The sequence below is a fragment of the Pezoporus wallicus genome, unplaced genomic scaffold (genome assembly GCF_028554395.1).
Source record: "Pezoporus wallicus isolate ANWC-B61680 ecotype Strahan unplaced genomic scaffold, APGP_CSIRO_Pwel_v1 scaffold_11491, whole genome shotgun sequence".
Lineage (NCBI taxonomy): Eukaryota > Metazoa > Chordata > Aves > Psittaciformes > Psittacidae > Pezoporus > Pezoporus wallicus.
In genome coordinates this window covers 11,866,635-11,892,151 of record NW_026642649.1, presented here as the reverse complement: position 1 = coordinate 11,892,151, position 25,517 = coordinate 11,866,635, and the positions used below count along the sequence as shown (strand labels likewise).

General features: G+C 39.6%; 1 protein-coding gene across 4 annotated transcripts in view; it reads right to left on the bottom strand.

The window, feature by feature from the left end:
- The window catches only part of GOLGA4 (golgin A4), a 54,709-nt gene extending 30,775 nt beyond the window's left edge, over window positions 1–23,934 (bottom strand). For 3 of the 4 annotated variants that reach the window (XM_057431606.1, XM_057431607.1, XM_057431608.1), the window contains exons 1-9: window positions 23,822–23,934; window positions 17,937–18,032; window positions 13,918–14,016; window positions 8,537–8,602; window positions 7,079–7,285; window positions 5,052–5,099; window positions 4,578–4,634; window positions 1,564–1,662; window positions 908–1,046 (exon numbers count right to left, since the gene is read on the bottom strand). In XM_057431606.1, coding sequence (XP_057287589.1) covers window positions 908–1,046; window positions 1,564–1,662; window positions 4,578–4,634; window positions 5,052–5,099; window positions 7,079–7,285; window positions 8,537–8,602; window positions 13,918–14,016; window positions 17,937–18,032; window positions 23,822–23,908 — 898 coding nt within the window. In that variant the 5' untranslated portion in view covers window positions 23,909–23,934. The remainder of the gene's footprint in view (window positions 1–907; window positions 1,047–1,563; window positions 1,663–4,577; window positions 4,635–5,051; window positions 5,100–7,078; window positions 7,286–8,536; window positions 8,603–13,917; window positions 14,017–17,936; window positions 18,033–23,821) is intronic. The other variant, XM_057431609.1, reaches the window with a different exon arrangement.
- Window positions 23,935–25,517: the final 1,583 nt, after the last annotated feature.

The following is a 25,517-nucleotide window of genomic DNA, read 5'->3' as shown; positions in this document are numbered from 1 at the left end:
TTCACCCAATATTAATTTACAAAGGTCAGATATCATACAAGCTTCGAAACCAAACTATTATTCAACAAAGTTTTCTACACAATTGAAAAACCATGATTTATAAATCTGTCTGCTGCTACTAACAGAAAATTCACTGGCAGGAAAAACATAAATCAAATCAAATCACACATCTCTCAAGTGCCCAGCACACTGATTCCTGCTTTCCCAGGGCTGGGTATGATGTTAACTCTAAAATATCCAGATTGACAATACTACGTTCTGCAGGTTAATGGTCATGTTTAGTGAGCTGTACTCCTCTCTGTATACCTAGCACACTGGATAATATTTTACTGTGTGTTCTGGAGGCTGTAAGAGTACTTGGCATGAAAATAGGGTCAAACAAATTTAAAGGTTTAATTCACAGCCATAAGTCTTACACATTATAGTCCTGAAGCAGACTCCAGTATAGGAAACATCTTAAATCTTGATTCTTAGGGACTGGTTACTTACTTTTTTCCTAAACACTACAAAAGACATGATGCTAGATAAGAAAATCTCTGATCTTACCATTCATATGATCCTCATACACACAAAAATCTAGCAGATGCTGAAAAAAGACCATTTTGAGATGCATGTTCACCTCTGTCTGAACCCTACCTTTTATGAAAAATACCAACAAATAACCCTTTCATTATATGTCACCATTAGAATATTGCTTACTCAGTAATCAAACAATACTGGAAGCATCTTAGAATCTCAGAAGAGTTATCCTGTCCTCTAGCTGCCATACTGCTATCAAAACAACTTTCTGCTAGAAAGTGCATCCTTCCTATGATATATTCAACCCTAAGTACTGTTACTCCACCCTAAGAAACAGCAGGCTTATTCCCCAAAATTCAAGATCTCCTAAAAAAGCTGCAACACCTACCGTTGCTTCCAGGATCCACAAAATTTTCTACACTGATTTCTCTTGTTGGACTTTCCCCTTGTGGTTCAGACTGAATATTTGGATCAGGCAATTCAGTACTTATCTGACCATTCTGTAACCTCTGCTTCAACAATGATACCTAAAAAGAAAAAAATAAATGTTCTTTTTATTAAGACGTCTAAGCAGATCATGTTTTCACCTCCAAAACTAGAATTAAAGTGATATCAGTAAGCAAAGAAAGGAAAAAAATCTGTTTGATTTTTTTTAGAAATTTTTTTAGCAGAATCGTATTTCTAATTAACAAAAATAGTACCATCAGAAGTGGGAAAAAAAAAAAAAGACCAATTAAGCAAAATACACAGGTTTTGCCAAAGCAATTTTAGCTCAAGTATGTGCTAATATTATGTTCTTGGTAACAAAGACATAACAAAGACATCAAATGTAAATCAAACAATCATAGTGAACATGAATAAGATTTTACAAAGGTATCCCCTACCACAAAGATGAACATAATTTCTAGATAATCCTAAATTCTCAAGAAGCTTTACAATGTCAGAGCAATTATAATAAACTGTGGACATGCATTATAGGAAATACATTATTAAAAAAGTAGCAAGAGCAGTTTTAAAGAATATCTGTTGGGTAAGGTACCTTACCTGAGTTTGCAGGACACTAATAAGTTGGTCCTTTTCTTCTAAGGAAGCATCAAATTCCTCTTGGAGATGTTTCTTAGCTTGTTGATCCATCTGGAGCTCCTGAGAATCGTAAATACAGGCATCTCAAATGAAAACTTCAATGTGAATTTAAAAGGCTTCTCAAAATATTATGAAACAGCATTAAAAATATCTCTTCGCAGTCGTGACCCCAGAATGCAACCATGAAGTGGGTGTTTCTTTTACTAAACAATATTCCACACAACATAATACCATTCTAATACTAACATTAAACTAGATTTGATGCAAAATTATCAAGGGTTTTTTCTTCCTAGAAGTAAGTTTCTCTAGGGATCACTTCAAGACTGCTCTTGAAAACTGTTTTCCACGCACACATTTCTCCTGGAAGTTGGAAGACTGTACTTTGGTGAACCAGATTCTTCATTTAAGTACCAAATGAAGTCAACATAAACAAGCAGAAACTTAAATTTCTCTTATGCTCATTCAATATGCTAGCAGTCTAATATAATAAATGCCATTTATAACAGCAGAAAGTTGGCTTTTTTATTCCTGAAACATGTCTCAAATGAGAAAGCAAGAGAACACCCAAGAACTATGTGCCTTATTTGATACTTAATTGCAGTCATTTAGCTGAACACCTTTAGAAGCTTGTTGCTGTTCCCTAAATCCATTAGTAGGATCTACATGATCTTACAAAATACTGTCCAAGGGAGATTTATCTACTTCCTAAGCTTTTAAAGTTGAAATATTTAAATTTCTTTAAATAATTACTGTTCTAATAGAAATCCATGTATTTAAAGTTAAATTAATTCACAACTGCTTATTGTGAGAATCAGAACCATGCACATTTCATGCATGCAGTGCAAATAATTTCCCAAACTTGTATGTTAATTTTTATGTATTCACTTCATCTATACATATCTTCCTGGTGTTTTTCCCCAGGGAACTAATGCTTCTATGACCATTGTTCTGCAAAGATACGTGTATAAAAGCAAGCACCACCCATAAACATGGCAGAACCGTGCTGGAAGGTGTCACTGGGAAAACTATGCCTCTCTCTTTCATATATCCACTTTTTAAGCCTGCACTGCCTCAGGTTGTCAACAACTCTGATCACACTTCTGCCTTGTGCTTCTGGGCTTTAGAAGCAACTCCTTCCAAGCAAACCAAAGCAGCTCAGTGCAAGAATAAGTGTCAAAGATTTACTGAAACCAACATAGGAATAGTCTCTTTGGATCCCAAAGTCCCATTTGATCCTTGTCTAAGAACACTGAAGACTGCTTGAAGACTGCTGTTATGTAATTACTCTTAACAGAAGAAAACTAGCAAAAGACACATTGATTTCCACAGACTATTGCACACTGTCACCTTGGCTTCAAAGGAGATAGCTTGTATTTACATGACCGTCTTAAAAGAAATTTGTCCAACTCAACATATTTATTGGGAAAAAGGGCCATATGATGAAGAAAAGGATTCTTTTACTTAATTTCTTATTACAAATTACATCAATGAATGATCTACTTCGTAACATTTTAGCTTCCGCAATGCAGATGTACCGTTTTACTTGTAATTTCTCTTTTAAGTATGTCTTACCTAATGCCATATAACATGTGGGCTTCTGAAAGACCAAAATAACCTGCATTTTGAAGTTTTTCAGTTAATAAAAAAAAAATTGAGTGTAAGATTTGAAGGAATCTTTAAATTTACAAGATCTGCAACAATGACATTAAATTTTACACCAAAGATAAATATATAGAGATATAAATTGGAAATACGTGAATCACAAAGACTATGACGTTATGCATGCATCCAACTCTTTCATAATTGAAAGCTTTAAGTCTGGCGTATATATATATGCCTTACAAACTTTACCAATAGGCACCAGTAAGCTGGAAAAATAAACATACTGGAACATGTGGATATAGACTTAACACAGAATGAGCTTCTTCCATTTGATCTTGTGGTGAACTGGGAAAATAAACCACATTGACAAGCCACTCCCACCAGTAATGCTGTTTGCTTTACCCTCTCATAGGCTGTTAGGTCAGCTTAGGAATACAGGCTGGGTGCAGGCTCTGGCTCAGATGAGCCTGGCACACCCAGCACTCTGCCCCACTGTTCTCAGCTACTGCAAAAGAAGCAGACCTCGCCATGGTCTGATGGTTCTTGCAACCTCCACACCAGCACTGCTGCTCAGCAGGGCACATGCCAAAACCAGAAGTGCAGCCACAAAAAAAGCCTGTGGCTTTGAGCAAGTTGGCACCCAGCTCCCAAGCGAGTCAAGAGCATGGACAGAGAAGCTCTCCCATGCCCATCTCCGAACCTGATGCTGCACTGCAAAATGGCTTCAGCTTCATAATCTGCTTTACCAGGGCTTGACAATACAGCTTTGGTGAAATTGCCTTATTAATTTTCTCTGCCCAATAATCTGTACATATCTTTAATTAAGACCAATGTGTTTATTATCAATACTTCTTTTATTTTCACTATAACCTAAGGAGACAATAATCATAACTATACTACATATCCATAAACCCAATGTCAACAGAGATCAAGATGAGTATCTTTTAATTTTATCCTAATTTTTTCATCCATACTCATTAAAATCTTTATTAAAAAGTGCCTATTACTTGGGATTACCTAACATTAGTACTTCTCAATACTATAAAGAACAGCAAATTGCACAGGTACATCTATTGCTGGACCCAACAATACTTCAAGAACCACACACATTTCTACCTATTTCACAAGGAACAGAAAGCAGTTTAGTGGGTACAATGAACTGCTCTGTCTTAGAGCAAATAATAAGCTGCTGAATGGGAAACAAGCCAGAGAAATAACCCTATATAAACAACAAATGATGAAAGCAAGCAGTAAAAAACCCCTGCTGTGTGAAAGAAAATATTTTGTAAAGTGAACATAAACACCAAAAGCTAGACAGAGAAAGATCCTATGTATGGGTAGTAATGAAGTAAATAATCAGTAAAGGAAATTACCTCTCTCAGTTCTCCAATTCTGCGAAGTGCTTTGTCCTGAGTTTGACTCAGGACACCCTTAAAAAAAGGAAGAACAAACATCAGGTGTATGAAATGTAACTTTCTATAAAGTATGTATAAATTCACAGAATCGTATTTCAGCAGAAGAATTAATAACCTGTATTTCTCTTTCAAGTCAAGCTTGATGTGTAAGTATTATCATAAACTGCCAACTGTGGGCTGGCAATCTATCACTTGAATGCAGCTGATGCAATAAGAAAGGCTGGGTACAATAGCTTCACAGTTGTTTACACAAATCAATATTAACTTTGCTTCCTTAGAAATCCCAACAAGAAAGTCTTGTTACACACAAACATATATACACAACCTATTGTGTAAACACACACAATGCACTGAAAATTAATTCTCTATTTGCACTACACATTTTAAGAGTCAGAAAAGCATTCAGGTAAGAGGATGAAAAGTAATGCTTACCTGTAGCTTCTTCTTCTCCCGCTGGATAACCTGATAAGCAGATACTAGCTAAAATACAGAAATCAGGTATAATGATGAATGCATCTGCTTAAGCTATCAAAATAATCTGCTATAGCCATCTGCATTTTCAAACTCTTGACCTGAGACAGCTCTTCTGACAGAAACCTATTTAGATGCTCTCAATGTTTTTTTTTTTCCATTTATAAAATATCTCCTACATACAAAACCCTGAGGTTACTCACCATCCATGTACAGTTTTCCCTTCACTGAAAAGACCTGCAAGACCAACCATGCTTCAATACAGGCAGTTGAAACCCAACTGAATCACAAGGTTACATCCCAACCAGCCACCCCCCGGGGATGTACATTTGTAAGGGTACATGTCCCAGAGAGCTTAAGTAAAGCTAATTTTACAATGAGTATGCATTAAAAAAATACACTTACAAATCTAGCAAAACAAGGTCCATGTAATACTGAATAGTCTCATCCCATGTGCTTTGCATAGACCCAGCAGACAAAAAAAGACTGGAAGTGGGCACCATTTCTCATTGTAAGCCGATAAAAGAGCTTAATGAGTAACTGCACAATTTAGTTTAATTAAAAATTTGACCACAATTGCCTAAGCTGTCCAAAGCTGAAGTAGCAAACTGGCACTTGGAACTGGAATATTCCATTTTCTAACTGCTGAAAAATTAAAGGAAAACTAATCCAAAACAGCAAAACCAGAACTCTTTTAAGGTAAAAGATACCTTCGAATTCTTACTTAAATAGGCTTTTTCAAGAATTCAAAATTAGTTTTAATTTCAAAGTTGTACTTATTTTGCACTTAAAACTATAACTACTCTGGATGATTTTCCTCACCAATTTTTTGAGACGCTAACTTTGTATCCTATTTCAAGAAAGGGAAAAATATAATTGTGTCTTATCATTATATATTTAAGCTACTTTCTTCCAAGCTCCAGCAAAGCAATTCTTTCCGACTGAAGAAACTAACAAAAATAGAATGAAAACCCCAAGCCTTTTTGATGGAGAAAATTAAGAGTTGCTGGAGAGATTGCACGGAAAAAAACAAAAACAAACACAATCAAAAACCCACCCCAAACCAAACCTATAAATTGATGAGTTTTCATTTTAGCAATGCTTTTTATGTAACCTTTTTAAAACTATATCTTATTATACTATCTGGAAACGAATGACAAATTAACGACAACAAGTACGGAATGACAAGTATGGAAGACAACTGCTTTTTTCAGGCATATGCTGAATACCGTACTTGCTGTATACATGGTTTAGGTTACAGGGATTTTGACACTAATAGCCAAATGTCTGTACAGGAATTACTGTATTTGAGGGCAGCAAACATTTGAAGAACTGTAAAAAACAGGGCAAAAGTCCAGTTTTAATTACAACACACATTTAAAACCAAAACAAAAATCCAGCACCACCACTTGGAAAACTTTTCCCAACAAGTTGTAAAATCAGTAGCAAAGCTACTTATATCATTGGTTTTCACTAAAATGGCAAAAGAAATAGTCCTTGAATTAATTCCTTCCAGGGAATACCTGGAAATTATAGTGAACAGAATGTATTCATTGTAAACAAAATGCTTGCCAATCACACGTGCATGGAATATGTACTGTTCACTTCAAGTTTCAGCAGAAAAGTGCATTTGCTGTCATGCAAGTACAAGCTATGCTCACCTCTGCACTGAACTCTATCCCTTGCTATGAGCTTTCAGCAGAAACCTTCACAGGCCTACTTTGTGTGAGTAACCACTAACCAATCTCTATTGCTGACAACGTGACATTATTTACAAACAGAAAAGGATTTCCATCTTTTATTACCAGAAAAACATTTTGACCAATATAGACCAAAAATAACCACACTTAGAATAATAATTTGATTTTTATGTTAGTTGTAAGTTGATCCATTTGCTCCACATAAGAAAACAGAAAGATTATCCACTACTGCAACATGTTAGTCTCATTTTTCCCCCTCTCTGCCCAGGTAAGCCAGTCATTGCCTACCTCTGAGTACTTTCCCCTGTAGTTGCCCAAGCTGCGTTCCATCCTGCGCAGTCGCTGAAGCAGCTGCTCTTTGCTGAGGCTGTCCATTTTTCCCAGAGGCTCCTCCGGCTCACTTTCAATGTCAGAAGGTGGATCAAAGGTGGGACCAGCTGCGTCCAAGTCCAGTCGATTCAAGAAGTCTCTTGAAGAAGTTCGTACCAGGGACTCCTTAGAAGAAGAGCGGAACAGGGACTCTTTTATTGGGCTTTGAAACAAAGACTCCATGGAGGGAACTCGGAGCTGAAGCCTCCGGGTGAAAGACTGAGTGTCACTTAGCTGCAAAAAAATCAAAGCAAGTAATTCTGCACTGCTTTTAGGCAGACAAACACAGTAAAGTCCAGGAAACAGAGACCTGACCTGGGCAAAGGAACACATGCATGACACCAAATAACTACCGCTCCCTTGGAAGAAGCATCAACTTCTGTAGAAAAATCAATCATGCAACTACCAGATATGGGCAATTTCAGAGAGCAACTAAAGCCAATAATTTACAGATCTGATTTAAATATGCATCTGTGTAACTCCTTTAAAAAGAAATGTAAACTCAAACAAATAGTTCCGTTTATTGTTGTCCCAAATTTATAAAAAATAGTTGTGACTCATTTATTGCCATGTTAAACAGAAGACTGTGTTTATCTCAAAGACACAAAAATATCTTCCTATGATTAAAAGAACAGATTTATTGTAAAAGTCCTTGTGTAACAGCTCTAGCATGCACTCTTACACCCTCCTTTTCTTATTTTATTTTAAATGGCTTTACAGTTTCTACACAAAATACAATTATTGATTCTTGCAGCTGCAGTACTTAATGCTGTTCTAAATCAAAAGGTTCTGTGCTATGGTACTGTATACTGCTAGCGCTACAGAAGTGATTTGAAAGCATTACTGCACAATGTCGCTCCCACAACCAAGTGTTGGGACACACGTGGTAGAAGCCACTGCTAATCCCACTCCAGCAAGCTGAATATTTACAAGAGATACTGAAGAATGACTTCTACCTTGATCACTAGTAATGATTCTTTCTTAAGCCTACCATTTATTTTCTTTCCCTTCAGCTAGAAATTAACTTTCTACTGATGCAATATGCCCCCCAGTTTGGAAAGTGAGATTAACACTCTGTATCCTGTGCTGGCTGGATTCATGAGCAGAGACACACTGTCAGATACCGCTAACCCTTCCCTGCAAGAAAAAAGCTCCGCACATCAACAACACTTAATACCAACTAACGGGATTACACACAAAAAAAAAAAACCTTAGTATCCCTTTGTATATTACAATACTTGCCCTTAGTACCCTGACAGGCAAGTATTTATCATCCCTGCTTCAGCACGAACATATATACTGGGCACTTAAAGCAACATACCACAAAGACAACACGGCAGTGAAGAAGATAACCACCCCCCTATATCCTCCCCATACCTGCGGAGAGGCTGATCCACTTCCATTGTTTTCTTTGTACCCAAGAAGTGGATCTCTACTGGAGTTCTACAGGAGGAAAAACAACTGTTAAAAGGAAGAGACTACAAGGACTGTAATTCACGAATTCCTACAAACAGCATCTGTGCTTTTTCCTTGCCTGTGTTTTTAGTACTTTCTTTTGAACATTTATTAAAATGTCTTCATGCAAACAAGCTAGTTTGTTAAATTCAAAACAGATTGCTGCAATATACAGAACTACAAAGCAGCTATGTGTGCATGGATTAGTACGAGACATCTGCGAAGGCTGACATCTCCAATTAAATTATTCATAATGATTATTTATGTAACATTTAAGCACAAATCAAAGAAATACCCAAAAGACAAAATGATAGCAGGAAAAAAATCTAATTGATGACTAGTGTTGTTTATAGCCAACATGATTAACAGTGGAATCACATGTTTAAGTCCACTGGGGAGGATGGAGGGTACAAACTACCGGGAAAAAGGTGCTGGTAACAGGCTGTTTAAGACTTTAAATAAGCACAGGCAGAAAATTCAGACTTAAAGAAAAGAAATATCCTGTGCAACACTTCACATGTACATTCCTCTGCACTCCCAAAGAAGGAAAAAACAAAAAAATCCCACTCAAACCAACAAAACCAACACAATAGAAAACAATAGCTTTGGTTGGATTTTTTTAAAACAGAGTTCAGAGATTTCTGTTCCTAATCTGTCTCTCCTGCTTTTCCTATGTCCTGTGTTCAGGTGTTTTCTAACCTGTACAAATCCACATGGTCTTCTGGTGTTTAAACCAGGTTGACCTGAAATAGCAAAACATGCCAGAAAACATCTTGGATATGATTTTCTTCCAAGAGAAGCAAAGCACTGAGATATATCGAACAAAGCCGAGGAGGAATTCAGCTAAAAACAATGTAACTTATTTTTCAATCAATATGGAACCTGACAGTTATATGCAAATGTGTATACACAAAATATGAATTGTAATTGTCCATGTATGTATCTGCTACACAATTACACCCACAGCTTCTGCTCTCCGTGGACACACAGGTAAGCATCCATAAGCATAAATGTAGAAGAGGAATGATTCAGTGTAAAAGGGCTTCAGAAAGGTGTGACATGGAGCACACTTCATGAAATCGCAGCAGAAAGAGAAATCCAGACAGTGAAGGCAGGCAGGGAAATAAGCAGTCACCCAGGCAAAGAGTAATAACCAGCCATACAAGAACTCTGCTTGGGTTTGAAATCGTGCTTCAGCTGGCTTGAACAAAATCTGCATTCTGCTTCAGAGCACCATCCTGCTGAGTGGATTTATTCCTCGTGGATTAAGAGCTCTTACTAGGTTTTAGACTAAAGCCCTCCTACATTTTATTCTCAGTTCCAATACCTGTTCATTTCTCATTTCCTAACTGGAAGGTTAAAAATAAGGATAATCCAAATAAAAATTTATCTTCTGCTTTATAGTTTACAAAGCATCTACCATGCTAGTGCTGGACTGACAACAGAGGAAGAAAAATACCAAGATTTACAAACTAACTACACACACTTCTTTCAAAAATCATATATCCTGATACCCACAGAAAGTACTAAAGGAAACTATTGAAGGTTTATACCTCTAATTCAGAAGAATAATTTAATAATACTTAAGATATATTTTAAAATACAAGATTAAGTGGGTTTATTAAACCTAATAAGGTGTTTATGAAAACCATGGATGCTGATCTTTTCTGTTAAGATCCTTAAAAAGCTGCCATTTCAGGATCTATGAAGAACCCTAAAAAAAATACCATTTAAAAACTAAAACTAAAATCACCACTTTTAAAATTTTCCTATTCTTTGCATTCAATCTCTGTGAATAAAAATAGAGCCTATGTTGGGGATTAGACTTTCTATTGTCATAAATCATAAAAGGGATACACTGGTAATCTTTCATATAAAAACTGGACTAGTACAAGTATCTAGCTGCTACAATTCTAAATCACTGTGCTGCGACTTAGGGCCTTAAGGCAAAGGATCATATTCTGGTGTCCAAACTGTGAAGGGTAAGCACAAAGGGAAGTTGCTACATGTAAGCATGGATTCAAGAGGCTTTGAAGAGCTTAAAACCTTTCATAAACCTTAAGAGCTGTTTCAGCAAAACTAGAATCTCAGAGCACAGGCTAGTGCTTTGAAAGTCTTAAACTCAGCAGAGTTACATCAGGGTTTCTGTAAACCAACAGAAGTCTGTTTTCCACAAACCCACAAAACATCCACCACTAATATCTGATCTGGAAGATGGGATCAAGTAAACTCTGATGGAGTTTGCCACCGGACTTCAAGAATGACACTAAACTGAGTGGGGAAGTGGACATTTTGGAAGGGAAAGCCACCGTGCAGGAAGACCTGGACAGGCTGGAAGAGTGGGCTAATAAGAACATTATAAAGCTCAACAAAGACAAGTGTAAGGTCTTGCACCTGGGTAAACACAGCCGAAGACTGCAGCGCATGTCAGAATATACTTAGCATCTCTGTGGAAAGGGACCTGGGGGTCCTGCTGGACAACAAGCTCAATGTAAGTGAACAGCATGCAGCTGTGATAAAGCCAATAGGATGCCAGGTTACATCAACAAGGGCATGGCCAGCAGAGATAAAGTCATTATCCCACTCTTGCTTGGGCTTGTCAGGCCACGCCTGGAATACTGTGTTCAGTTTTGGTCCCTGCTATGCAAAAAGATGAGGACAGGCTGGAGACAGTCCAAAGAAGGGCCACAAAGATGATCCAGGGAGTGAGAAGCTGTGTGAGGAAAGGCTGAGAGAGATGGTTTTGCAGTCCAGAGACAGTCCAGAGAAGGGCCACAAAGATGATCCAGGGAGTGAGAAGCTGTGTGAGGAAACGCTGAGAGAGATGGTTTTGCTTGGCCTCGAGAAAAGAAGGCTCAGGGGAGACTTGATCACCATGTTCTCCCGGGAAGATTCCAACTGGATGCAAGAAGAAAACTCTTCACAATGAGAACACTCAGTCACTGGAATAATCTCCCCAAGGAAGCAGTGGATTCTCCAATACTGGATACTTCTAATATTCAAATGGACAGGATGCTGGGACAACTTGTCTAGACTGTACTTTTGCCAAGAAAGGTTGGACCAGATGACCCTTCAGGTCCCTTCCAACCTGGCACTCTATGATTCTATGATCCTCACATTGCCAACATTTTATGTACATTTTAAGTACAAAAGTCCAAAACCACTTTTCAGCCCTCAGAACTGAACGTCCTTTGCTAAGATCAAGAAGATCAAGTATTATAATCCCATTTTTTCCCCAATCTTTCAGTCTGCATATTCTCTAAAAGCCCTTTTTAAGTAGGTTCGCTCAACTTGTGCTTCCTTAATTCCCTATTTCTGAAATGCAAGCTAATTCAACTTATTTATTTCTCAAAGGTATAAATAGATTCGTAAGTCTAAAGAGTGAAAGCTTAAAAGTCTGCATTTAAAAACAAAATGTTTAAAACTGTTCTCCTTCCTTCCTGGGTATTCCAAAACTGAGTAAATTACAAAGGAAGGATGAATAGCTTAGTACTTATTTTCTTTCCTCACTTTCCTTTCAAAAACCCTTCTGACCAAGACTATTCAAACTGTTTATTCATGCAACAAACCCCATGCAGCTTAGTTAGTGAAGAGGTTATACTAAATTCATCTATGCCAAAACCTCCACAATTACAGCCACTTCTCTATGCTGCTCATTCTTTTGGACTACACAGCATTTGCAGTGATGTGTGATCACTCACATACAGTTAAATTATTTGCTATGTATGGAGCCTTGTATCATAAATGTACAAGTCAGTAATTCCTGCCACTAAAGTATATACTAAAAGATAGCACATAGACAACACTTGAGCATTCACAGAAATATATTTTTCAGAATGTAAATGTACTAGCTATATTACGTAGTGAAAAACAACCCAAAAGTGCTTACTGCTCTAAGTGTAGAAAAGCTTAGCTAAATTAGCAGTGGAACTTTAAGTAGTGATCACTACACCTGGAACATGGCCAAAATATCCAGAACTGAAGAAAGATAAAATAAAAAGATCTGGATACTATTTCAGAACTACAGGTTTTGGCACAGTCTGAAAGTCCACTTTGCTCCCCATCAAAAAGCTCAATCTTGAGAACACCACAACTGAGCTACTAATGACTTTGTGCTTAAGGACATGCTCTAAACAAGCACAACCCTTTACAACAAATGAAGACTTTCCACAGATCACCTTTTTAATCACTGTTTTAAGCCAATCTTGCTTAGCTTGAGAAGTCCAACACAGCATGGTGTGTTGTTCTGTGTCCATCTGCTTATCAAATTTCTCTCCTGTTACAGCTTCCAGTGACTTGTCATTTTCAGCCTCTGCACCAGCAGCAAAAAAAAGCACTTAATAAACTGGAAAAGCAAAGTAATCATGAAGCATAAGGATGAGCTGGGACTGTAAAAAACACTGTGTTCCGAATCACTACAGACTCAGGAAGGGAAGGCCATGCCTCTGAAGTATGTGAAAGATGCCATCCCAGTCCTGTGACAATAAGGAGAATACACCTCTGTATGTGTGTATGTTAGAAAGAAGGCTGCTTTCCTCTCCATGCTGGCTATTTCTCCACTTGTTCTCACGGAGTTTCTTCACTTGTATACTATGAAAAGCAACCTGGTCTAGTGAAAGGCATCCCCGCTCGTGGCAGGGGGGTTGGAACTGGATGAGCTGTAAGGTCCTGTCAAACCCAAACCATTCTAGGAAAACAACATCACTAGGCAAAGAAATACATACTTAAAATCTAATTATTAAAAAAAGAGAATATTTATCCTCACAATAATAGATGCCACATCATGAACTAGGAGTAAATGAATTTCAGAGTCTATGTGAGATAATTATTTCCTGCTACCATTCGTAGTAAATGACATTGTGAGGCTTTCACAGAACACAGCAAAAAAAGACAGGTAATTTTCAAAGACAAATCAAAGAAAAGACAAATCAATCTCAGTATTTTTCATATCCATTTTCTTGAAATACATACAGACATAGATAAAAACAAAAAGGAAGACTTTTTGTGGCATTAATGAATTCTATGCAACAAATGTACAAACTTGTGCAACAATTAAATTGTGTTGGTTACCTGTGTAACAGAAAACGTGTTAATTTTTTGATATTACAATAAATTCACATCATACAGCACACCAGCCAGGAGCTAATCAGGTACTACCTCTGTGAAATTTAGTGCAGGGTTAGCAACAGAGTAGTTAAGATGCCTTTGTGAGAACAAGCCACAAGCAACACTAGGTTTGCCATCTAGTACAGTATTCTCCTCCCCCTGCTAAAGGCATCACTAAGAGGGGTGGGAGGACTCACCACACTGTCACTCTGTGGCTTAGGCTGTTTGGTGGGATCCAAAGCAAAGATAGTATACTCAGAGAGAAAAGCAGGTTCTGCTATCATCCCGGCTAGCAGCTGTCATTCAATGCAAAAAGTAGGAAAACAAAAATAAATCAAGTAATAAGGTCATGAACGTTGCACGATTTCACTTGGCTTTTCCACACTGTTCAAAATATCACAATACAGCCATTTACAAGACAAGAGATATCGATAAAGGCAGAACATAACCAGAAAATATGCATTAGATCATTTTAGAACAGCCAAAATACACTGTATTAAAATGAAATTGCAAGATATTTCCTCCCCAGTAGCCAAGAAGTTTCATGCTTCAAATAGGTACCAACAGCAGAATCTACCCAGTCATGGTGCAAGAGCAGTATGGCTGCATCTTCTCATTAGTGAGTTCATCCTCCATTCGCAGATGCTGGGTACCCAATGATTAAAATATTTAAGTACTTGCTCACAGTATTTTTGTTACACCAGCAGATCACTACCTGCTGCATCTTTACAGCTAGATTATAGGCACAGCTGTTTAATGAGTCCTATAATTATACTACCTAATGCTTTCCAAGACATACATGTGTTTTTATCTGCACTTTTTAATTTCTGTAATCACTTATTAAGTAAGGCTTTAAAACTAGCTAATCTAGTGAACTTGGGGGTGGGGAAAAGGATATTAAACGTCACTAAAAATTATTCACATACCCCTGGAAAAAAGGCAAGGAACAATCTGTTAGTCTGCCAAAATAAAGCAGACTTAAATATTTCCACAATGGATTCTTGCACTTCAGGATGTGGCCTAAAACCCACTTGGAATTACCTCAATGGCTTCAGAAACATTAAACATATCTGGTGCTATACTGTCTAACATATCACTTGCACATTAGTGTTATGCCAGTGACGGGATCAATAAAACTAGACAAGCAGGGAATCCAACTGGACTGGAGCATACTGGAAACAGCCACAATGTGTGAAGATGTAAATAATCCTTTAAGTAACCTTCTCTAATCCCCAGAGTGCCATCAAAGCACACTTGACGCTTGCTACAGAAATCCTACTAAGATCTTCAAACATTCTGCTCCAAACATACTCCAGGGTAAAGGAACACCCTACCCCATACTGACCTTCATCTCAGGCACCAAATTAAGGCTATGGTATTACTGATCTTCTGTCACAGCATTTATCCTCTTTTTTGCAGTAAAATCTTACTAACCAGTGAATCCATTAGGAGTTATAAAATCCAGGCTTTAGATACAAACTAGGTTATACGGCCTCCAAAATTTAGTTTTAAATTTGCATGTCAGAGAGCAAAAACATATAGACATACCTGAACCACTACCAATTTTGTATGGCAATGCCTGTTTAGAAGTACTTTAAATTAAATATATGAATACAGGAAAGATGCAACATTAACAAAGGTACTGAAGGAATATTATTTAAATTAATTTAAAAACAGAGTCATTACATAGTACTAGAGTGAGACTGAAAAGTACCTTAGCTAGTTTATCTTTAGCTCTAAGGAGAGCTATATATATTGTGCTCTGCTGTCAATTCCATAACACTCATGAGGATGTGAGTGATATTTGATCTTCATGACTGCGAAGTCACCCACAGCAAGCTATCAGCTGCTTGCTCTCAGCTGATGGCTCCAAACTAGTTTTGTTATCTTCTGCAGATGGGTCTAACTTGTAAGTAAATATATATAATATAGAACAGACACTTATTTGAACTCTAGGAACTATACTGAATATGATTGATATATTTCACCTCAAATTTTGTTTGAGAGCCAACGCAGTAACAGTTTGAAAACCAAACTTCTATTCTTCCTTAGAAAAGACCAGAAGCACTAAGTAAGCATGTTTTAATCATCCAGGGCTGCTTCAAACGACACCAAGACTAACTTAGAAAGCATCTGATATGCAAATTGTCTGAAGAGGTTCCATGCAACTACCAGTATATGCTTTTGCCTAACACTGTACTCATATTTTATGACCTACTTGCAAGAACAGAACACAGAACTAGACAGATTTCTGCTTCTTCCTTATACATGGTAAGATTATGAGTTTCTCTAACACTGCCTCTGGAGATCCACAGCTCCACTAAAGTAGAAGCTAAGAAAAAAGTGGGCATGAAAAAGAAGCTTACCTAGTATTCCATGAATGGAGCACACAGGTTTGATGGTTATTTTTAAACACTGAGAATGTTTTGGAATCTTGAAAACTAAGAAAACCTTAGCATTGCAGAATGCAAAGCAAGAATGTTCACCTGCACTGTTTAGTCTGTTCTTTGAGTAGACTAATTCTGTCATTTACAATGGCAATTCACTCTGAAATTGATTTTGCTCTAAAAATATTGAGTTTAAGTTCAAGCTTTCACATGCAATACTTCCAACTTTGATATTACAGCACTAAAAAAAATGAGAACATGATCTGTTAAAGACATACTAAGAGATAATATCCCAGAGGGAGGACAGAGGACATACAAGACAACTATGGAACACTGTAATTTTGCTTAGCTTTCAGTATCAAAAGGGTTAGCAATTATTTGTGTACTACAAGAGCATTTTAGCATATGATACTCTTCAAACAAACATTTTCAATGTATTAAATGCTGTCCAACTTCAGACCATTGTAAAGCCACTGCCCTCTGTACATGAAACATCTGCCTGGTCAAAAGAGAACACTGTAGAAAAACATGCCCCCCCCCAATGACGTAATGCATCCATATAATCAGGGTATATATTTTTAGAGATAGCATGCAGTACCTGTATCTTCTTAAAGCACAGTAACACTGCCCCTGAACTGAATTTTATGAAAATCTAATCCAACAAAGAGATTTCCAAGACAATTTGCTTTTAATCATTATCAGTATTTATAAGAAACAGTTGGAGAAAAGAGATTTCATGTCTTGATCATTTAAATTTGTCATTTTAGAAAAGTTTTCCGTTTGTTGTAAAACCAGTTCTTATTAAAAAAAAACAAACAACAAAACAACCAGATTTTCCATCCCCTCAGCAGCTTCTCTACCTTCTGAATTCCTAATTACAGGATACGTTTCAGAAATAAAATTCTCATAACAGCTCCCCAGGCCCAAGGATAACTGTAAACCTGAAGTCACTTTAGTACTCTGTTTCCATATTTCTCATTCTGCCTCTCTGATCAGTTCAGTGTAACCACTGTATTTAGAGCATACAGTTCTTCCAACATAACTCAGCAGGTCCTGCGGGGAATCCTTTGCTTCTGCTGTTTGTCTGGAAAAGTAGTCTGAAAAAAGCAGTCTGCTGGGGGCAACATATCTCTAATGAAGCACTACAAGACAACATGTAGCTCTACAGAAAGCACTGACATCAGTAGCACTCACCAATATCTGAACACATGAAATAATACTGATGGCAGATTATCTCCTCTGTTAATGCTAGGGTGCTAGTCAGGGTTACCTATCACCCCGATAGTGATTTTAATGATGTTTTATGGTGGATAATGTAACTTTTGTTGTTGTTTGTGGGTTTTTGCAGGGAGAGGTGTGGGTGGTGCTTAATTTTGGTAATTATTACTGGTACGACTAGGAACACTCGCAAGGGCCCAGTTTAAGCCTTTAAGCTCACCTGCCTTAAGTTACTTGAGCACTTAACTGGATTCCCCCAACTTTTCAACCAAAGTTAGTCTCTCTGCATGTAACTTTTGTCTCACTACCCCAATGGGTTCAGTTCATGGGTAAGACTTTTAAAACCTGAGGATTTAAAAGGTTTCCTAATCTGGGAGTTAACTACTACAGCTTAAAGGTCTGGTTTACTTATCTGAAACACTTCAGTATTTAACCTAGACTATTTGTACCTACATTTAACCTAAAAATTAGACAATTTGTATCTATAAATGCACTGCAAATGGTGATACTGAAGAATCAAAGAAAAAATAAAAAAAGCCTGATCAAGGACACAAGTTAGATTGTTTTTTTTTTAAGTTAAAAAAAAAACAGAAAAACAGTTCTCAACTGACCTCTTTGTCTGGTGGTAAAGAGTCTTCATCAGTCTGATCCGTAAACGAAGATGTGCTGCTGCTTCTACCAAGTGGTGGAGAGGATTTGGAAGGGACCTACATATATCAACAAGTAATAATATTAAAGTCCAGAACTAGTTATTCCGTATTATAATTTACTTCAACAATTACTAACTGTAGCATCTCTAATTTACTTCAACAACTACTAACTGTAGCATCTTAGTAAAGCCTCATCTAGATCTTCTTTTTAAAGAAAACAACCAGTTCCACATACTGTCTGTGATGAGTTCTACCTTACTACAAAGGCTCTAGAGCAGAAAATGTCATGAATCAGCTACAAGAGCATGAAACAAAATTGGTTATTTTGATTATTTGACCATGCTCCTCCTAGACCAGATTCAAAACTCAATCCTCCTAATACTTCAGCAACATAGTACAGCTGCTTGAGTTTTAAAAGTTTTACAAACTGAAAGGGATTCAAGCACTTACATATGGAATACCATCTGATTCCTTTAAGAGATTAACAACAACAACCAACAAAAGAAGGAAAAAAAATGACAACCTGCTTATAAAAATGAATCTAAACAAAGAGCAGAAGAAAATGACACATTTTATGGTATTTATATGAACCTGTTCTTCCTGAAATTTCACAACTTCACACTGAGTGAGACTGTAGCAAGCCACACCAGCCCATCCCAGATGTAGCTTGCCAGCCTCATACTTCAAAATTCAAGTATAAAATTTCAGTATAAATGCACTGAATATTAAAATATCAACAAGCTTCCATGTACAAAGAAACTAATTTGCAACATCTCTCATTAGGTATGTACTACAGTATCATCAGAATGAACAAAGTGCTTAAAAAGAACCCCAACAAACCAAAAACGACCACCAAAAAGAATAGTAACTACCACAAATCCTTTAACACTTTGTTGCAGTGCCGTCACTGAGGGTGCATACATAAATTCTGCCTTGCAAAATATGCTTGTCTCACATGACAGTTGGATGTAATAAAACACGATTGCCAGAGCAGCAGACCACTGAAAAGATATTGCCAAAAAAGACTTTTTTTTTTTCAGAAAATTACACTGAATTTATAGCCTAAATCAGTAAGCACATTTTGTAGAGTTTGGATACTAATGAATTAACATCAACATCATACAAAACACAAGACTATTCCAAAATAAGTCACAGTTACAGGTCTGACCCAAGTGGGCGCAGTGCTCCCACATGAAAATGCAACTCAAAAGTCAAACACCTCGCCTAGCACCAAATAAACCATTCACCATGAAAGCTCTATGTCCTGGTGCAAAATTTAAGACGAAAAATATTCACAGGGATTGAGGAACAACAATGATCTACTCATACCAACAACTCTCCTTCTCTTGTTCTTGCTCCCTAACCCAGTACCAGCGTGCCCTGGTTTCAACTGCGATAGTTTTCTTCCTAGGAGCTGCTGCAGTACTATCTTTTGGATTTAGTCTGAGAATCACGCTGATAACACACCAGTGTTTTAGTTGTTGCTCAGCAGTGCTTACCCTGATCAAGAACTTTTCAGTCTCTCATGCTCTGCCAGTGAGGAGAGGCACAAAAAGCTGAGAGGGAGCAGAGACAGGACATCTGACCCAAACTAGCCAAAGGGGTATTCCATCCCATAGCACATCAGGCCCAGTGTATAAACTGTGGGGAATCTCCTGGAAGAAACTGATCACTGCTCAGGTCAGGCTGGGTATTGGGTGGGTGGTGAGCAATTGTATTGTGCATCAATTGTGTTTGTTTTTTTCCTCTTCCCTTTCCCCTTTTAATTTTGCATCTTCTCCCCTTATTTCCCTTATCATTACTAGTAGTGGTAGTATTACACTATCCTTTAGTTACTAAACTGTTATCTCAACCTGTGGGTTTTACATTCTTTTGATCCTCCTCCCCATCCCACCCAGGGAGGGGAGAAGGAGGGAGGTGAGCGACCAGCTGCATAGTACTTAGTTGCTGGTTGGGCTTAAACCAAGACACAGTGATTTAAAGATCACTTCTGGCCCTCACCAAGCAGCAGAAAAACAGTTTCCATAAGTTCACCATCGCCACTTTGGTGCTGTTGAGAAGGACGAACGCATTTCTTCGTCTCTTCATTCTGCCCTTAACGGTTCTACAGATTTCACTTCTCTAGAACAGAGATTATAATAGTTCAGTTGAAAGGGACCTACAACAATCTCCCAGTCCACCTACCTGACCACTTCAGGGCTGACCAAAAGTTCAAGCGTGGTATTACAGAATGTGGGAAAACGGGGGGAGGGAGAGTCGCAGAACTAGAGAAAACTGGAGCCTAGAAGCTGTAGTATTAAGGAACTGGTTAAGGGTGAAATACAGTTTGTACTTCCAGGACATTTGCTATGCATGGAATCTACTCCACCATGGCTCCCTGTCCAACACGACCTGCCATCATACCACATGCTACTTTGTCCAGAAGGATGCTGGGAGGGAGAGCATCAAACCCCTTACTAAACCCCAGAAGAACCACATTCACCACCTCCCCTTCACCCAGTAGGTAGGTGACCTTATCATAGAAGGACAGAAAATTAATTAAACAGGACTTTCCCTTTGTGAACCCATGCTGACTGTACCTGATGCTTGCATTGTTCTCTGAATGCCTTTCAACAGCACCAGTATGACCTTCTCTGTAATTTTTACAGGAACTGAGGTTGCACTAACAGGTCTGTTGCTTCCTGGGTCTTCCCTCACACCCTTCTTGTAATCTGGAATAACACTGCATAGCTTGCAGTCAGTAGGGACCTCCCCAGACTCCCAAAAGGACTGAGAGGGGTCCTGCTGTAACATCTTCTAGTTCCTTCAGTACTCTGATGAATCCCATCAGGTCCCATGGAGTTGTGAACATTCAGCCAATACAGCTGGTACCTTACAATTCCAGTGTCCACAAATGGGAAGTCACTGTTCCCACAGTCGTGGTCCTCCAACTCAGGGGACCTTGGGGTCTGTCAGTATTATTAAAGACTGATGCAAAACCGCACTGAATGTCTCTGACTTTTCTTCATCCCTATTTGCTAGGTGACCGTCTTCAACAAGTATCAGTCCAGGAGACATGTGGAATTGCAACAGCATTTTTCCTTGCCAGAAGTTAGATACTGATGTGTTCTTCAGCCTGTGAGGGGCAGAGCACAGGTACTCTAAATCTCACAGACAACACCAGTCAGCTAAGCATTCAGATGAAAGAGCGAAGGCTACAAGGGCCTCCTCAGAAAAACTGTTACACTTGAGAAGCTCCACCTCTGGATTTAAGCAGTCTTAGGTCAAGCAAAGTTAATCTCAGGCACAAGAAACCAGAGTACAAATGACAAGTTCTAGTCTCAAAGCAGAAGGTAAGAATAGAGCAGAGAGGCCATGGTGAGTGAAGGCTCCCTACAACAGAGTATAGAAAAGTTCAAAAATGAAGACAAACAAAAGCCTCATGCAACTAAGAAATGTGATCTATTAGCAAAATTTGGGTTGTAAATGTCTTGACAGAAAGTAGATGGTAATCTATATGATGAGTACCCAATGAGTGTAATGCATTTTAAGGATCCAAATTACTAAAAGCAAGGTAACAAAAGTAAATTCCACGCTCTTTTCAAGACTCCAGCACATTTTCCACGCCTCAAAACCTTCTTGCTCCTTCCTAATTTACAGAACCTGTTTTCAAATGAGACATGAGGGGTGAGCAGAGCTGCCTATTTTCCTTTTAAAATTCAAATTTAACTCCAATTTCCCACTGCTGTTCCTTGAGAGCAACCGAAGAATAAGCAATGCTGCAAGACAACTATTTTACACATTGAAAAGCTGTTCTCATTTTCTGCTTCATGTCAACCCTTGAGTGACATGATTCACTCTGTCCACAGTACAGCAGACTAGGTGAAAGCATTGTTTACTGTAAGCTCTTGTATTAAGTCTCACAAAACTTGTCCATGTTCATCTTCACAATCAAATCAAGATTGCAGTATATTACACTTTTGGGTGCACATGTTCACTCAGGCCTAAATTTATTCACAAGGCTGATTTTCAGCAAGTACCAATCCCTTAACACATGCACTGAATATCCTGAACTAAGTGGGTCACAATATCGCATGCATGCTGCTCATTGAATTTAGCTGCTGCTCACTGAAAATAGTAAGCTCTGCAGCTCAATCTCTTCACACTGTACTCAAAGTTCATCACATATGCCACTGGCAAAAATGTACCTAACTCCACTAACTAAAGACTCAGGGTTAATAACTATGAAAAAGCTTAAAATAAAACTCAACAAGCTACATAAAGCTTTACAGTAGATCCATTTCCAAAAATACTGTCCCCGTTTGACAAACGAGTCATTTAAATAAATACTACATAGCTCCATGTCAGCAGTTTCGAAACCATGGTCTAATACTGAGACTATGCAGTGTCAGATCTCCCCATGGTTCAAATTACATCCAGATCAAGCCAAGGCAACTGATGGCCTACTTGCAGAATTAACCAAATTATCTGCCTTAGCTTAACACTCCCATGATACAGAGCTTGTACCAGTTTTATTCTTTTAGACTCCAAGATGAGAAGGATACTTAACCCAGCAAAAAGCCAAAGAAGCACAAGCAGGTATCACCTTTTTCAGCACAGAGTTTAACAGTACAAAGTTAACTTGTGAAAGTCCTTCTACACAAATCTGAACTGATAGCATTTATTCTACTTCAACACATGGATGAAATCATCACAACAGTTTTTTCATAGATACTCTGCACCCATGTCCCATGTCATATCTGATATGCATTATTATTTAAAACCAGTAGTTTCTAGAATTCAAGACTAATCATAACTTTGTGAAAATACATAAGAGAAAAATGGCCAGTTAAATTATGACTAAAAACCCAAAAAGCCTCGCTCTCGGCTTTATCCTACATTGTCAGGTTTTCCACAGTTAAAAATAAAAGAGTAAGAATAAGGTACACAGATTAGCCCCTTAAATGATGGAAACAGAAGGGACTTACAGGAACTGAAAGAACAAACATACAGATGAGATAAAAAGATAATTAGTCATCGCAATACCGGATCATTATCCAGTGCACAGGAAAGCATCATACAGGCTGATAGAATTGGGCTTGTTTAGCCTGAAAAAGGGAAATCTCTAAGGAGACCTTGTGACAGTTTTCCAATACCTAAAGGGGCCCTGAAAGAAATCTGAAGGACTTTTACAAGGGCCTGCAGGGACAGGACAAGGGGGAATGGCTTTAACCTGACAGAGGGCAGGTTGAGATTAGACATTAGAAAGAAACTCCTGGCACAGGCTGCCCAGAGAAGCTGCGGCTGCCCCATCCCTGGCAGTGTTCAAGGCCAGGTTGGACAGGGCTTGGAGCAACCTGCTCTAGTGGAAGGTGTCCCTGCCCGTGGCAGGGGTTTGGGACTGGATGATCTTTAAGGTCCCTTCCAATCCGAACCATTCTGTAACTCTTCAAACGCCGACGAAGAGCTCCACGTCTATTTCGCACCGTTTGCGTTCAAGCAAGAAGTGGTTTTCACATTCCTCCAGAAGCCAGCCTTTAGCCTTAGCAGAGCGCCTAAAAAGAACACCCTGAGCAGTGCCTGGAGAGGCTCTCCCCTAACGACGCAGCTACGCTTCCAAGTTACAGCGAAGCCGCCCGGCACTGACAGAGCCGGCCCCACAGCCCTCGGCCGGCCGCCACACACGGGAGCCAATGCCTACGCTCCACCACCCTCCTGCCGCCAGCACCGGGATGCCGAGGCCTTCCCGGGCGAACCGCGGCCCTGCCCGGCCGGGCACTACGAGCCGCCCGGAGCTCCGTCCCATCCGCCCCCCCCCGCAGCGACCCTACGGTCAGTCCCGCAGCACCGCGGCCCCTCTGCGGTACCTGCGACGGCAGCGGGGCGGCTCGTCCTCTCGCCCCGCGCGGCGACTCCTGCTCCTCGCTGATCTTCTGCTTCAGCTTCTTGAACATGGTGGCGGGAGGGAAAGAAGGAGGGAGGGGGCCGGCGGCGAGGGCAGCGCGGTGCGCCCCGCCAGCGGTCAGGCAGGCAGCGCCTCCCGCGGCGCGGGTGAGGGGCGCGGCGGTGGGACTGAGCACGGCTCGCCCCGGCCCCCGGAGCCGCCGCCGCCCCTCCCTCTCCTTCCTGGGTCGTCCCCCCCGCCAACGGCGGAGCAGGTGAGCTCCGCGGTGCTGCGCCTGCGCGGCCAACGTGGAGCCGAGCTCCGCGGGCGGTACGGGGTGCGTCGAGGCACAAACTTCCCGGCGGGATGCCCGGCGCTATTCCTCCTCCTCCCGCCCCGGGGAGGCGCGCTAGGCCGGGAGCAGCTCCGGCTGAGGGGAGGGACTGTCCGCCCGCGGGCCTGTCACCGCTGCTCAGTCAGCGGCGAGGGAGAAGGGAGCTGTGGCAGGATCTGTGCACTCCGCCGCCGTGAGGGTTTGTAAGCCCTTCCTTGTTACCACTGAGGTGATCGGTTCTTGGGCTTCTGAAAACTCCAGATTAAGAAGATGCGTAAAAGATGCTTTTTGAAACTGCCTGAAAAGCTGTCCGCTAGTAACAGAACTATTAGGGTTGGAAAGGACCTTTAAAGATCACCTAGTTCCAGCCCCCTTGCCATGGCAGTGACACCTTCCACTAGGAGAAAGTCGCATTGATTTCATTCAGTACACCCCAAAACCTTATGAGTACTCCTCCATTTGTAAACATGAGGTATATTGCTTACAAATACAGTACCACTGCCTCACAGTGTTTATCAGTATGGTGATAGGCACTTTATATATATAAATTTATATATCCACTCTATTTGTGGAAAGGTGGCATTTGCCACCATTGTTATTATCTCTTTGAAACTAGAGGGAAATGTTCTTGGCAGCTTTAGGTTAAAGCCTATGGCTCTAGAGCCCTTGTTGACTGAGATCTGTGCATATGTTCAGTGCTGTCCATGGAGATGCAGAGAGTTGTCAGCAGGAGCTGCCATTCATTCTCCAACAGTGGGATTGTTTTGAAATTTACTGTGTTGACAGTGATGTTGTATTAGGGTTAGAAATACATTATGCTATGTGCAAGAAATCAGAGAATCCTAGGCTGGTTTGGGTTGGAAGGGACCTTAAAGCTCATCCAGTTCCAACCCCTGCCATGGGCAGGGACACCTTCCACTAGAGCAGGTTGCTCCAAGCCCTGTCCAACCTGGCCTTGAACACGGCCAGGGATGGGGCAGCCACAGCTTCTCTGGGCACCCTGTGCCAGCACCTCAGCACCCTCACAGGGAAGAACTTCTGCCTAATGTCTAATCTAAGTCTACCTTGCACCATGTGGTCTTCTATACAGTGCCATACTAAGGAGACTGTACGTGGTACTTTTTCTACGCTAAAGTCTTAGTTACTACATGTTAAGGTGATTAATTAATTGAATAATTGGAACTCTTGTTCATGGATTGCAATAGTACTAACTCAATGTGGTAAACAGACTGCAGGTTGACATTTTTTACTGCAGCAAGGTCTTTTGTTGTGTAAATTCCAATGTACATAATCATTTCCTCTTTTCCAGGGGAGGTGCCTAACCTGGGTTTTAGGAAAAAGTGAA